Source organism: Phaenicophaeus curvirostris, chromosome 8, assembly GCF_032191515.1.
Source record: "Phaenicophaeus curvirostris isolate KB17595 chromosome 8, BPBGC_Pcur_1.0, whole genome shotgun sequence".
Classification (NCBI taxonomy): Eukaryota; Metazoa; Chordata; class Aves; order Cuculiformes; family Cuculidae; genus Phaenicophaeus; species Phaenicophaeus curvirostris.
In genome coordinates this window covers 29,290,545-29,303,965 of record NC_091399.1, presented here as the reverse complement: position 1 = coordinate 29,303,965, position 13,421 = coordinate 29,290,545, and the positions used below count along the sequence as shown (strand labels likewise).

Sequence of the window (13,421 nt, the reverse complement as noted above, 5' to 3'; positions counted from 1 at the left end):
AGGGGTGCAGGGCAACCCCGGCCACCCCAGGGGCCAGGGACCAACAGGGCTGTCTTCATGCAGGGCAGAGACCAGCCAGCGCCTCTTTTAGGGGATAACAGGGTGACAGGGTCACAGCTGGCAGAAAGGGGGTGTGGGGGCAGATACATCCACATGGGAGGGTGTAGTAACCACAGCCGCCAGCCCCAGCTCCATGGAGCAAAGCACAGATCAACCCCGGTGCCAGCCCCCTGTCCTGCCAGCCCCTGCATAGGGACACCTTGGGGACAGCAGGGGAGAGGTGCGGGGATTAATCAAGGGATTAATCAAGACATCGCTGTGCCGTTGCTGGATCAGCAGCCCTGATCTGCCCCTGTGCTGCTTCATCTCCCAGACAGCCCAAGCAGCTTCCACCCCTGCCCGCTTCAAACCAGCCCCCCTCAAATCTCGACATACAGACACAGCGTGCCTGATCAGTACAAAAATATACACATAAACTCTACAGATCCCAGCTCAGTAGATCACAATCCAGCTATAATTCACAGTGCACAGGACAGCATCAGGTCCAGGGAGCGATGGGGTCCCCCCCATGCCGAAAGCCATGGGTGCGCTGCGGCGTGATAGGGGGGAGCAGATCATCCTTCTGCCTTGTGGGGTCATTTCTGGTCCAGGTGGCAGTACAGGTACATGGACACCGTCATGGCTGCAATCTGGGGGTGACAAGAGGCAAGTCAGGCCTCTAAGCGTCTGTCCCCCCCAGCACAGGTTTGGGATGCCCACAGCATCCATTCCCAGCACACTCAGGGAGGGAGAGCTGGGTGTGCCCAGGGATGAAGGTTCAGTGGCCACCCCGGGGCAGATGGTGATCCACAGGGCTGCACCCATCACCACCACCCATCCTGTAGCCCTCAGGCCACCCACTGTTTACCTCCAGGTAGAAGGAGGAGGCAGCACAGAGATGCTCAGGCACTCACCTCCAAGGCAGCAATGCCAGCTGCCACGCCACCCACCACACCTGCGTTAGTCTTGATTTCTTCCAAGATCTGACTAAAACAACCCTGCAAGAAGCAACCACGCAGGTGAGGACAAGCTAGGGGTAGCAATCCCCTAACCGCTGGGGAATAGCATCTCCATAAAGGGAGGTACAATTCTCCAGCCCAGAGCTGGCCCTGGAGAGGTCTGGGTCTTCAGGGGGAAACTCAGCCTCTTCTCAGGCCAAAGACGGATTTGGGATGGGAGAGTGGAGGGGAAGACACAAGGAAATCACCCAAAAAGACAGGGTGGTGCCTGGGTTCATGCTCATGCTCAAGTCCAGGCTTGCCACTCTGCAGCTTTAGAACCAGAGCAATGGTAGCAGCTTTTCTTGTCTCCACTAAGGAAAAGCCAAAGCCACGACAGCATCCCCCAGGACTTAAATCCACCACGTCCAGAGCTGATGTTGGAGCTACGGGACAGGTCTCCCTCCCCATGCCAGAGCACACACCAAACCAGGGTCTGCCAGAAGGCAAGAGCTGCTGATGCATCCATACCGCAACATCCATTTCTGCGGCAAGTGTTTCATTGCAGGGTTCCCGATCCTTACAGCAGGGAGCCGGGTAGGTTTTGTGTTTCTCGTACCAGGGTGAGCCAGTGAAGTCTGTGTAGTTATTCAGGCCACAGCAATGGACCTAAGATGGAAAGAGAGGAAAGGGAGGAATGGGGAGAGTGTCCTGCAGGTCTCCATCTTGGGTCAGACATGTTTTGGACCCCACTGCTCCACGGAAAGGGTCACCCATCTCAATCCAGCTCTCAGAGGTGCCCAAGCAACTTCTTGGGATCAGGATTTTGCCCCACACCCCAGCAGGTACAGCTCTCATGCAGGTAGGTCCCAGGCAGCTGGGAGACTGATGGGGTGGCAATAGCTCTGCACATCCAGGACTACAACGATGTCCGCATGCCCGTCCTCCTGGCCCACCCAGGTGTGCACCACCCGGCCTGTGCTGGGAGCATCCTGACCCACAGACAAGTGTCCCAGGGTTCAGCTCACCTCCGTCATGGTGACATTCCAGATGTGTGTGAGACTCTTATCTGTCCCATACTTCTCCTTCAGGAGAGGGGTCACCACAGCCGTCAGCAGCGTCTCTGCCTGGAAGAAGAGGCAGAGAAACACTATCAGAGAAGGTCCTAGAGAGCACCACAGAGCCAAGAGCCTTCATTCTGATCTCAGCCCATGGGGAGGAGGCCAACCAGACCCAGCATGGCCAGGAGCACGTCACATCACATCCCTTCAAACCCACAAACAGCTTGCCCACTAACCAATGATTTATAGCGCCAAGGCTACTTATGACCAGTGAGTCATCTGATAAGCACCATAACTGAGGGAGCAGGAATGACGCTTGCCCTGCGGTTGACTTCTCCTGTGCCTAATGAGGCAAAGTCCATAAGGGTGAGAGCAGTCACCTTTCTCCCCAGGTGGTTTCTCAGGTGCATAATAAAGGGTTGAGTTTGCTCAGCATGGAGCATTAGGGACTTCCTCTCCTGTGTGGCTCCTACCATCAGAGGTGGAGAGGTGTCAAGCTTCAACTGATGCTGGACTAAGGGGTTTGAAAGAAATAAGTGGTGAAACTTGCACCAGAACCTCATTTCTTTCTAATTTCTGTGTTCCCTCCACCTTCACCCCAGCTTGCCCATGCAGCTGGTGCCAGCTGAGACCAACATTTCTTCCCCTTACAGCAGTAACCACCACTCAGCTTCTCTATCCGTGGGCAGCACTGCCAGCCCCACAAAGTCTCCTGTTTTCCCAAGGGGTAAGACAGGTCCCAGATTAGCCCAACCTAAGATCCAGACATGTCACTCACAAGACCTGTGTAGACCAGAGCCACCACAGCAGCAGCAACTTCGGCAATGAAGATGATCAGCACCACTGAGAAGAACTAGAACAGAGGAAGGGGAGGGGAGTCAGAGAGTCTACAGGGCCCCCAGGAACCCATCTGCTTCCCAAGGGCCACAGGACTCTACCTCAGAGCTCAAGTCTCATCTCATTGCCTTCAGCTCTGCTCCAGAGGACAAACTTGGGGCCCTCTAACCCTCTATCTGCATGGGGCTGACACACTCCAAGACAGATCTCTGCTCAGCAGCAGTTCTTTCTTCCTTTCACCCTTGCGTAGGGCAGATTTTGAGTCCAGCACTGCCTTTCCAGGGTCCACCCAGCTTCCCACCACTTGGGAACATCCAAGGAGCACTTCTCCACACAGAAATCTGTCCCTTGGATCTCCTGCACCAGAGACCCAGCTCAAATGACGTTTGATAAGGAGATAAATCCGTTCCATACCATCATCAGGAGACACTTGCTCTCCTTCTGGGCACCGCAGCATCCAAGGAAGCCGATCACCACCAGGATGGCACCAATGACGATGAGGAAATAGCTCACATTGACAACCTGCAGGACGCTGGAGGACAGCGCCCCAAATATATCCAGGAATGACTGTCCATCCACTGTGACCCAGATGCCAACTCCCAGGAGGGTTCCGCCACCAAGCTGAGAGGAGAAAGACAACAACGTCAGCTCCCAGGCAGGAAGGGACCTGCAGTTTGGGAAAGTTCCCCTCTACAGGGAGGTATTTCTCCCCTCTAAAAGTTTTCATCACACCAAAGCAAGACTGTGTGGCCACTGAGGGCAGCTCAGGGTGTTGCCACCTTAGACTTGGGGTGGCCAAATGGTTCACTACCCCAAAACATACCCCACAACCAGTACAACCCTGGCTGTGGTGTCACAGCTACACCCCCCTGCAGCTCAGGGGCAGAAACTCCCACGCAGTTCAGCCAAGCCAGTAGTGACACCAGCCTTCCCCCAGAGGGGCCCACGTGGCCAACTCGGCTACTGGCCATCATCACGCTGCCACAAGTTCCTCCATCTGGGGCAGCCGCCCATTCACCCGGAGGAGCGGCTGAGCAGCCCCTGACCCCAAACACTCACACGTTGCCACCAGGGCAGCTCAGGGCTCCCTCCAGCCTGCCCCAGCCCTTGCCCTCCACACAGTCAACCTTCCCCATCAGCCCCAGGTCCTGGCAGGGGCTTTAAGGAGGGAGATTTCATAGAATCACCAGGTTGGAAAAGACCCACCGGATCATCGAGTCCAACCATTCCTAGCAATCACTAAACCATGTCCCTCAGCACCTCATCCCCCTGTCCCTTAAACCCCTCCAGGGAAGGTGACTCAACCACCTCCCTGGGCAGCCTGTTCCAGTGTCCAATGACCCTTTCCGTGAAAAATTTTTTTCCTAATGTTCAGCCTGAACCTCCCCTGGCAGAGCTTGAGGCCATTCCCTCTCGTCCTGTCCCCTGTCACTTAGGAGAAGAGCCCAGCTCCCTCCTTTCCACAACCTCCTTTCAGGTAGTCGTAGAGAGCAATGAGGTCTCCCCTCAGCCTCCTCTTCTCCAGGCTAAACAAGGGTGAGCCTGGAGGCTCTCTGCACCCCCTTTCCCAAGGCTATATCCCACCACCTCCCCTTCCAGGTGGCTCCACTGCTCCTGCAGAGCTCTCCAGAGCTCCACCACCCTTCGTCCTGGGTGGGAGCAGAGCTCTGGAGACCCCCAGCCTCTGAGACCCCCAACACTACAGGTTGTTATCACACACACGGGTTGAGATGGAGCCCCCTCCCCAAGCAGGGACCCAGAGAACCCCCGTGCTGGTAGCCAGCACCCTTCTCCAGAGCTTCACCCAGGGAGGGACACAGGTGGCTGATGCAACAGCCACTGTCCCCAGGGCCCAGCCGTCCCCGGGGCTTTGGCCAGAGCCGGACACACCACTGGGGTGAGAGACCCCTGCGAGCTCAAGGCTTGGAGTCTTCAGCTTGGGGACAGAGAGATCAGACCTCACACCTCACTGAGGCGCAAGGAGCGCAAGTGCCACCCGCATCCCCCACGCCGTCCCCCCAGAAAGGGACATGGGGACACGGGGAGGCCATGGGGACACAGGGAGCCCACGAGGAGCCCATGGGGACACGGGGACAGGTTTGTCCTGCTCAGAGACCTCCCCAGCAGCCTCTCCTGCAGATCCCAGTCCCTCATCCCGGTTTCCCAGGGAAGACAAGGGGGCTCCTGGGCGCACTTACGAAGATGGCCAGGTTGAAGAGGATCATCATAACCTTGATAAAGGTGAAGCACCCCATCTTGGCACCTGGGGAGAGCAGAGAGGTGGTCAGAGGGAGCCCCCACCACGATGCAGCTCTGAGGGGGTGGGGGGCTCCCCTCGGGGGGGGGAGAACCCCACGGATTCCATTCCCCCAAGCTCCATCCCAGCCTACCTGAGCGGAGAGCAGGTCCCACAGCCCCGACTCAGCTCGTTCTGTCCCCCCCCGCCCCGCCGCTACCGCCTTTTAAGCAGGCGGGACACCTACCCCCCCCCCCCCCCCCCCCATACACCTCCTCCACCTCCACCCCTCCTGCCCCGCCCGGGGCCACCGGGGCCACCCCCTGTGGGTGGCGATGTCACCACTCGTGTGTGTCCCTCGGTGCCTTGCTGCCCTCTGCCGCCCGCCCCCGGGGCTGGGCAGCGGCCCCGACGTGCTGCCCGCGCCCATCACCGCGGCCTCTGGGCGAGGGGCGCTTGAGCTGGGCGGGGGATGGAACACACACGACATACCGTGATGTCACCGCCAGCCAACAGCCCTTCCATCGCGTGTCCCCCCTGCCCATGTCCCCACCCGATAGACCCCCAGGGAGCAGGAGGCTGGGAGCCACCGGGCTTTGCGGGGGCATCAGTCCTAAGGGGGCTTCGGATTTCACCCCCAGATGCGGCATCTCTGCTCCAAAATTTGCCTCCTCTGAGGGATGGGGAGTCTCCATCCAGCCTGAGGGACACGGGAGGACCAGCATCCCATGGAAAACACTCCCTCCTGGGCCAGACAGCTCTCCTTGCTTCACCACTCCATCCTTTAGCTGCGATCAAAACCATGCGCAGGACAGGCAGGACTTGCCATGGGAAATTCCAGCCCAGGGATGCTGTGATTCCTCACCCTTCTCATGAGCATTCGCCCAGAAATCTTCTCCAGGTAAGGGCTGGGCACCCCATAATACAGCGCGGGGTGGTGCTGCTACAGTGCAGAGTTTGGCAGCAATGATGGACATCATGCTCAAGATTTTCCAGCCATGTGCAGCCCCACAGGTCTGAGCCTCCGTGTCTCTGCCACACACTCCCGGCATGGCTATGGTTGGGTCACCCCACCTTCCATTGCCAAGGGAAGCCGAGGCTGCCCCATCCCTGGAGGTGTTCAAGGCCAGGCTGAATGGGGCTTTGGTCAGTGGGAGATGTCCCTGCCCATGGCTGGCGCTTGGAACTGGCTGGGCTTTAAGGTCCCTTCCAACCCAGACCATTCTACGATTCCCAGATGGATTCCATGCTGCCCAGAACCACTTGGGAAGGAATCTCTCCAAACGACCTATCTCCACCCTCCTGGGCAAAACCAGGCAGGGGAGGGCACAGGGGAACCGCCGTGCAAGCCGGTTTGCAAAGGAAAAGCCAAAGCTGTGTGGGCCACCCCTAACTGTTGCGCAGGGAGGCAGATTTTCACCGTCCGGGACACAGCAGGATGACTGGAAGAGCAGACGCTGACAGGTGTAACAGATGCCAGTGCTGGAGCAGGTCAGCAGAGACCTGCCATCGCCTAAGGGCTGGCAAAAGTGATTGTCTTTGGAAAGATGCTTTGAAACGTGGCCGGTTCTCCCAGATCACGGCTGCAGTGGGAACACCAGGAGATGCTGCAACCCCAGGCCTGACTGTGGTGGTGGTTCTTGACCATCCAACACACCTCTGGGTCTGGGGCTCATGTCAGTCCTTCCCCAGTATCCACAGCGTGTCCTTTCTGCTTGCCATCAAGCTGAGGAGTGATGCAGGAGGCCAGGGAGCCCTTGTCCGGCAACAGCAGGCAGCAAACACAGACTCTGGGTGCTTGGCATGTTCTGCCCCGTGCCGGAATTCCCTGTCTACCCTACTGAAACCCCGCAGCAAATTCCCTGCCTGGCAATAATGATACATGTCAGCAGCATGAAGTCAGCCCTGTTGGGCTCCAGCCAAAGCCAAGTGGCATTTGGGAAAAGCCTTCAAGCCTCCTGGGCATCCTGGGTATTAGTGCAACCTGTGTGAGAGCCAGGGGCTTTAATCCTTTCTCCCGCACCGCCTGTAGCTCAGCCCTTTCCTGCAGCAGCTGCCCACCCACTGCTGCGACAAAACCACTCCAAGTGATGGGTTAAGCATTCATCCCTCTACTGAAGCTGTCCCCCCAACACAAAAATTGTCTTGGCAAATATATAAATACTCTCATTTCAAATCATTCCCAGCCACGGGGAAATCCTCACCTCCCCAGAGCCTGGCGCCACAGCCCCAGGTTTGGCCGCTCCCCAACGCCTCCCATCCAAGCCTGATTAGAGAGCCAGGGCTGGATTTTCTGGATCTCCAGGAAGGCACAGCCTGACCACAGAAGGACAAGCCCGATGACATTCCCATATCCCTCCTGCCCAGCAGGTCGCCACCACCTCCCTTCTGTTCCCATCCTTACACGCAGCCCGGCTGGATCTCAAGCATCCCCGCTCCTGAAGCACAGCGATGCCTCTCGAGAAGGCATGGGTACCACAGCTCCTGCCCCACAACCTGCCCCTTGGAGGCCGAAAGCACAAAAATGGTCATAAATGGTCATCCCTGTGGTCCTCTGTGGTTGCAGAGGAACCAGGCATAACGTCTATGCTGAGCACCCCTCCCTGAGCTTTTCTTCAAGGAAAAGCTGTAAGGTCTCCTCCCAGCATCACGCCTCTTCCAGCTTGTATTCACATTTTGAGTGTTCAAGTGTTGATTTCCCATTCTGTTGATGATCCTGGGCCTCGGCATCCTCTAATTAATGGCTGCGCTCACTTCTGGTGTGGCTTTCCCCATCCCCTTTGACCCCAGCCACGGGGCCCTCCAACCCAGGGTGAGGTAGAGCCAGACAGGTGCTCCAAGGAGGCATTTCAGAGCAGCCATCCCTTCTTTTTCTCTGCAGGCAAATTAGCTTGTGACGTCTGCACGGGAATAGGTGAGGGGGAAACCTAAACTGGTATCTTGCACCCCTGGCAGCCCTGCCACTAGCGGGGTTTGCTGGAGCCTGCTCAGCCTGCTCGCACGAATTAGCAAATGCTAACGAGCCTGAGCAATCTGTCAGCAGGCGGGTGCTGAGCCGAGCTTGGCTTAATGCCGTCCACAGGGTCTCATCTGGGCACAGGGGACATTCTCCCCGTGCCTCAGTTTCCCTCCTGGCAAAGCATCAGGTAACAAAGACAGAGACCAGACCAGGCTTGGCACTGGTGAGACTGCACCTCGAATCCTGTGTTCAATTCTGGGCCCCTCACCACAAGAAGGATGTTGAGGCTCTGGAGCGAGTCCAGAGAAGAGCAACAAAGCTGGTGAAGGGGCTGGAGAACAGGCCTTATGAGGAGTGGCTGAGAGGACGTAGGGAATGGCCTCAAGCTCCACCAGGGGATGTTCAGGCTGAACATTAGGAAAAAAAATTTCACAAAAAGGGTCATTGGGCACTGGAACAGGCTGCCCAGGGAGGGGGTTGAGTCACCTTCCCTGGAGGTGTTCAAGGGACCGGTGGATGAGGCGCTGAGGGACATGATTTAGTGATTGATGGGAATGGTTGGACTCGATGATCCGGTGGGTCTTTTCCAACCTGGTGATTCTTTGATTCTGTGAAAGGATTTCAGTGACAGCCGGGTAAGCACTTTCAAAGGGTTTTCACACATGTATTTTGGGCTGGCAGCACCCATCCAGCTGTCTGTCCAGTCGCCTGGAGCATGGTAGGTGCATGAACACACTGCAATGCGCCAGAGGTGAACCCATCTTCAGATTTGCTGATGGAAGTTCTGAATGTTGCAAATTTGTGCTGAATTCACCTCTTCCCGCCTCCTGCTGGGGAGAAATAAAAATCTACAGGAGCCAAAAGTTTTTTGACATCTTAAAAATGAAATGTTTCCGTTCTCAGCTTCAAAAGGACTCAAAGCATTTTGGCCAGAGAACTGGGGAAATCATTGATCCACCCACCCTAGGAGGGACTGGAGAGTGAGACCGCAGTGATTTCCCCATGGCTGCAGCTCCCGCTTTGGGGGAATCCTCCCCGTTTCTGCGGCTACGTGCCAGACCACGACGTGAGTCCAAAGAAATGGGAGCTGCCCTATCTAGCGCTGTGATCTGTGCCACGCGGAGCTCCGGGTGGATCTATGGGGGCAATAAGCGTGGGACAACAAGCATGTCCCAGTGGTGCATCCCCCCAGCGGGAATCCCTCAGGGTAAGAATCCGGCCCTGCACATTATGTAAATTATTTTAATCATGATGCCATTTCTAGCTGTGTGTTACTAATGCAATTAAAGAGGGGCTTGATGACATCTCCCTGCCTGTGCATCAGGCTGAGCTTCTTCCCGTGCATTTAACCCCCACGGTGACTCGCCCCGTGCCTGCCCTGCCAGTGCCCCTCCTGATAAGGCTTTCTTGTTTCCCCACGTGTATCCAGGCGGGTAAATCCCTCACGAATTGATTAACAAGAGCCATGCAGAGGCACCAGCTGTTATCAAGCCCAGCCAAGCAGGTTTCGGGCTGCAGAGAGCCCCAGGGTCATGTCAGGGCAGCCCCGTGCCCAAGCACTGATGCTCTGGGGGCTGCTGCAGGCAAAAGTCGCGCTGAGAAGCCTTCACCATCTTCTTGCCATCGTCCCACTGGTGAGAACAGCCAGGGCCACCTGGTTAATGGAGCTTTGTCCCACTGCAGGTTGGGGTGTGGGACCTGTTGAGGGGCAATCAGACCCTGGTGCCATGCCAGGCTGCTGCTCCGGCATTCCCTCCGGCAGCTCCTGGTGCCTGCCACGCTGTGAAGCTTCAACCCTGCAGAGAGGTGCAAAAAAGAGCCCCAGTGCCAGCCCCGAGCAGCGCCTCGAGCTTTTCCTTATGTTCCTCAAGCTTTTTCCAGCTCCTCCCTCCCCAGGTTAGGGTATCCCAGCTTGGCAGCGATGGCAGAGAGCGGTTGTAGGAGTGAGCAGCTCCGGCTGCCTGCAGGCACTGGGAAGTTGTTTGAAGAAACACTTGGCTCTTCCTAAACCAAACCCCGCAGAGGCCAGAGCTCACTCCTGAACACCCTGGGAGAGAAGCAAAAGAATAGGGAGTTTTCCTGCTCTCAAAGAGAAGAAAAAACAAAACATGGCCCCCTCCAAATGGAAGGAGAGATGAAATAGAAAAAGCCAACTTTGAAATGTCAGCAGAAATCAAACATCGTTTCTCTCTGATTTTTCCAGCTGGGAAGGGCTCAGCTCAGCTTTGCAGCCTCACTTACTCCAGTCGGGTATGTTAACAACTCTATTTCTGCTCTATTTCTTTGCAGCTGTGTGGCAGACTTCCCCTGGCCACTGCTGGGAGGTACGGGGTGAGCGTGGCCAGCATATCTCAGGGCTGGACAGGATGGTGCTGAGCCGCCCCTGAAGCAAAGACAGGAGAAGCAGGGCTGCCCCTGCTGCTTTGGGAAGGACAGGGCAGGCAGCTGAGGTGGGTGCCTGGCAAGCACCCCAGGAAATGCTCCCACCGAGGGCTGTTCCTCCAGCAAGGAGAGGCGAGGGGCTCATGGCATGGGGACATCGGCAAGCAGACGTGTCCCTCTCTATGCCATAGCCCATCTCGGGCTGTACACACAGTGAGCATAGCGGGGCTTGGAGGGGAACATGGGGTGCAAGGGCACCTCCTCCCACACAGCTGTCAGCAGAGCAACAGCCAGTCAAGTCGAAGGCAAAGCTCTCATTGCAATGAGTACCGCTCGTTAGGCAAATGAGGAAGGATCTGTGTCTAATCTGGATCCAACAAGCAGCACCTTTGCTTGCTCAATAAATAGCAGTGAAGGCCTGAGGCAGCTTTTCTTTCTTCCCAGGGTGCTGCTGGGGGCTCTCTGCTCACCCTGTGGGGATGCACCCCCTCATTGAGGCTGGAGCAAAGGTAAGGAGTTAACAGTGGAGGGTTAGGGGTACCTGGAGTGGGTTGTTTTGGAATAACCCTGCTGCAGTACAGCTGGGGGGTGGGTAAGGGGTGCTCTGGGGGATGTCTCTAAGATAACAGTGAGAAGGGGACAGGAGCTGGCCTTGCTAGGGAGGGCTGGGGCGATGCTCAGCCCCATCCAGTGAGAAGCGGGGTGATGGGACTGGGCTCCAATAGGAGATGGTGTCCTTGGACCATAAGGGCAGGAAGATATCTGCTGCTGGGATGGAGGGGTCCCACTCAGCAGCTTAGATGGTGGGTGTCGTGCCAGAGTGTTTCCCTGCTCTGGAGCCCTGGGACTGTGTTAATTCCTGGCCTGTACATAGGTTAGATCCCAGGCTAGGAAGGTTGGTAATATCAGGTGGTTGTGCATCCACCAGCTTCCCCTAATCCTCTTCCAGGAGGAAAACGCCTCCCCTCCTTTTCCTAAGCAGCCCCTAGAGCGCTGGCACGGTGTCCTAGCCTGCTTGGTTAGAAAGGTCTAATGGAACAGCTGGGGAGACCAAGAAGGACTTTAGGCTTCCATCAAGGTGCCCCTTAGACCCTAGCAGGACACAGGGGGCATGACTGGGGCAGCGTTGGGCAGGGAAGCACGATATGAGAGGAAGGCAGCTTGTGGCTGTCTGCAGCTGACCCTGGCTCTGTCCTGGCAGCTGCAGCAGCAGCACGGTGCCATCGGGACTGGGGCATGGGAGAGAAAAAGCCCTCTTAGTCCTCAAAGGCCAGCAGATGGGCTGGATTCATGCTGGGGAATGGGGTGGTGGGGGCTGTATGCTGCCTGGGGCAGGACAGCTGGGGTGAAATCCCTTAGGATGCTGCTGCCCAACAAGGTCAGGCCCTGCGCTGCAGGGAAAGAAGCAGGGAGTCTGCTGAAATCATGGGTGAGAAGGGCAATGCGACTCCTGTGTTGTTCTGCTGGCCTCTGTGCCTCAGTTTCCTCTGTTTTCCCAGCTCCTTTGGTGCCCCCTTGGACAGCGTGTCACCCCTGTGCTGCTCCAGCGCTGGCCTGGATTCAGCCACGGTGCATTTCTCAGAGCTCGTGTTTTAGGTACCATCTATTTTTAGGATGCCTAACCTGCGGCAAAGGCAAGGAGCAACTGCCAGTTCAGAGGAGTCAGCATGAGAGGCAAGGGCTGAAAAAATTAAAACCGAAAGTCTAAGCCTCTGCACCTCTGGGAACATCACATCAGCTTTGCCTTGTGAACAATCATGTTTTTTTGGCGAGCTTGTCCATGGAGGCACAAACCACCCCGGGGCAGAAGCACCTGGGTGTCCCCCTAGCTGGAAGGGAGCTGAGAACTGATTATTTCCATGTATGTGTCTACACTGCTGTTGCCATGGGCTGGTGACGTGCGTGTCCCTGCTGCAGCTGAGCTTGGCCCCTTCCCTAAGAGCCCTGCCAGCCCTCTCCAAGTTCTCTGCCCCATTACATTTTAAATGCTGGCTCGTTAATTTTTAAGGAGCATCGCTGCATGCAGGAGCTCTCACAGCATCACCCTGCGCTGTATTACGAGGTGCCCAGCCTTTATCTCTGGTCTGGAGAACATTTCTGAGCAGATGCTCATGAGGATAGCGAGGAACTAGAGCATCCCTGGGCTGGAATTCTCCATGGCAGCCCCTGCCTGTCCTGTGCATGGTTTTGATCCCGGCTAAAGGCTGGGGTGGTGGAGCAGGGAGAGCTGTCTGGCTCAGGAGAGAGTGTTTTCCATGGGATGCTGGTCCTCCCGTGTCCCTCAGGGCTGGATGGAGACTCCCCATCCCGCAGAGGAGGCAAATTTTGGAGCAGAGATGCCGCATCTGGGGATGAAATCATCCACTTAGCCGCTCAGTTCCCCACCTCCCCAGTAGCCGGGCGGTCCCCCCCCCGCCGCAGAGAGGGAGGGAGGGAGAAGGGGGGGCCGTCCGGGTACCGGGTAGGAGGAGGAGGAGGAGGAAGGAGGCTGACATCACCGCCGGAGCGCGGCTCCGCTCCCGCCGGGGAAGCCGCAGCGCCCGGTAAGGCTGGAGAGGGGGCAGCGGGAGGGCTCCGAGAGGAGAGCCGGGGGGATGGATGGATGGATGGACGGACAGACAGACAGGCAGGCAGCCCCGCGGCTCTGCTCCTCACCCATCCCTCCACCCCTCATCCGCGGGGGTCCTGCGGGAAGCTTGGGGGGCAGCGGGTTGGCAGCAGCACTACAGCCTCCCCCCCTCTCATCCCCCCACCAAGGAAGGTGCTTCTCTTGGAGGAATATTTAAAAATGCACCCTAAATAAATAAATAAAAATAAACCACTCAAAACCCCTATGTCTTCATCCGCCAGCTCGGAGCGGCGGTGATGCCAGGCTGGAGCTGCCGGAGGGGAGCTGTGTGCGGCAGGAGGTTTCTCGGCACATATGTCTATTTTAAAAGCCCGTGGCGTGATCTCTTGCCCTACTTTCC

The 13,421-nt window shown here is 57.1% G+C and overlaps 1 protein-coding gene across 1 annotated transcript; it reads right to left on the bottom strand.

Annotated features, from left to right (window-relative positions):
* Window positions 1–215: 215 nt before the first annotated feature.
* Window positions 216–5,327, bottom strand: TSPAN1 (tetraspanin 1). The gene is made up of 8 exons (XM_069862165.1): window positions 5,266–5,327; window positions 5,074–5,138; window positions 3,290–3,496; window positions 2,817–2,891; window positions 2,006–2,104; window positions 1,509–1,646; window positions 954–1,037; window positions 216–689 (listed from the first exon to the last, which is right to left on the bottom strand). The coding sequence occupies exons 2-8, from the start codon at window positions 5,128–5,130 to the stop codon at window positions 636–638; spliced, it is 714 nt and encodes a 237-aa protein (XP_069718266.1). The 5' UTR covers window positions 5,131–5,138; window positions 5,266–5,327; the 3' UTR covers window positions 216–635.
* Between the last annotated feature and the right edge of the window lie 8,094 nt (window positions 5,328–13,421).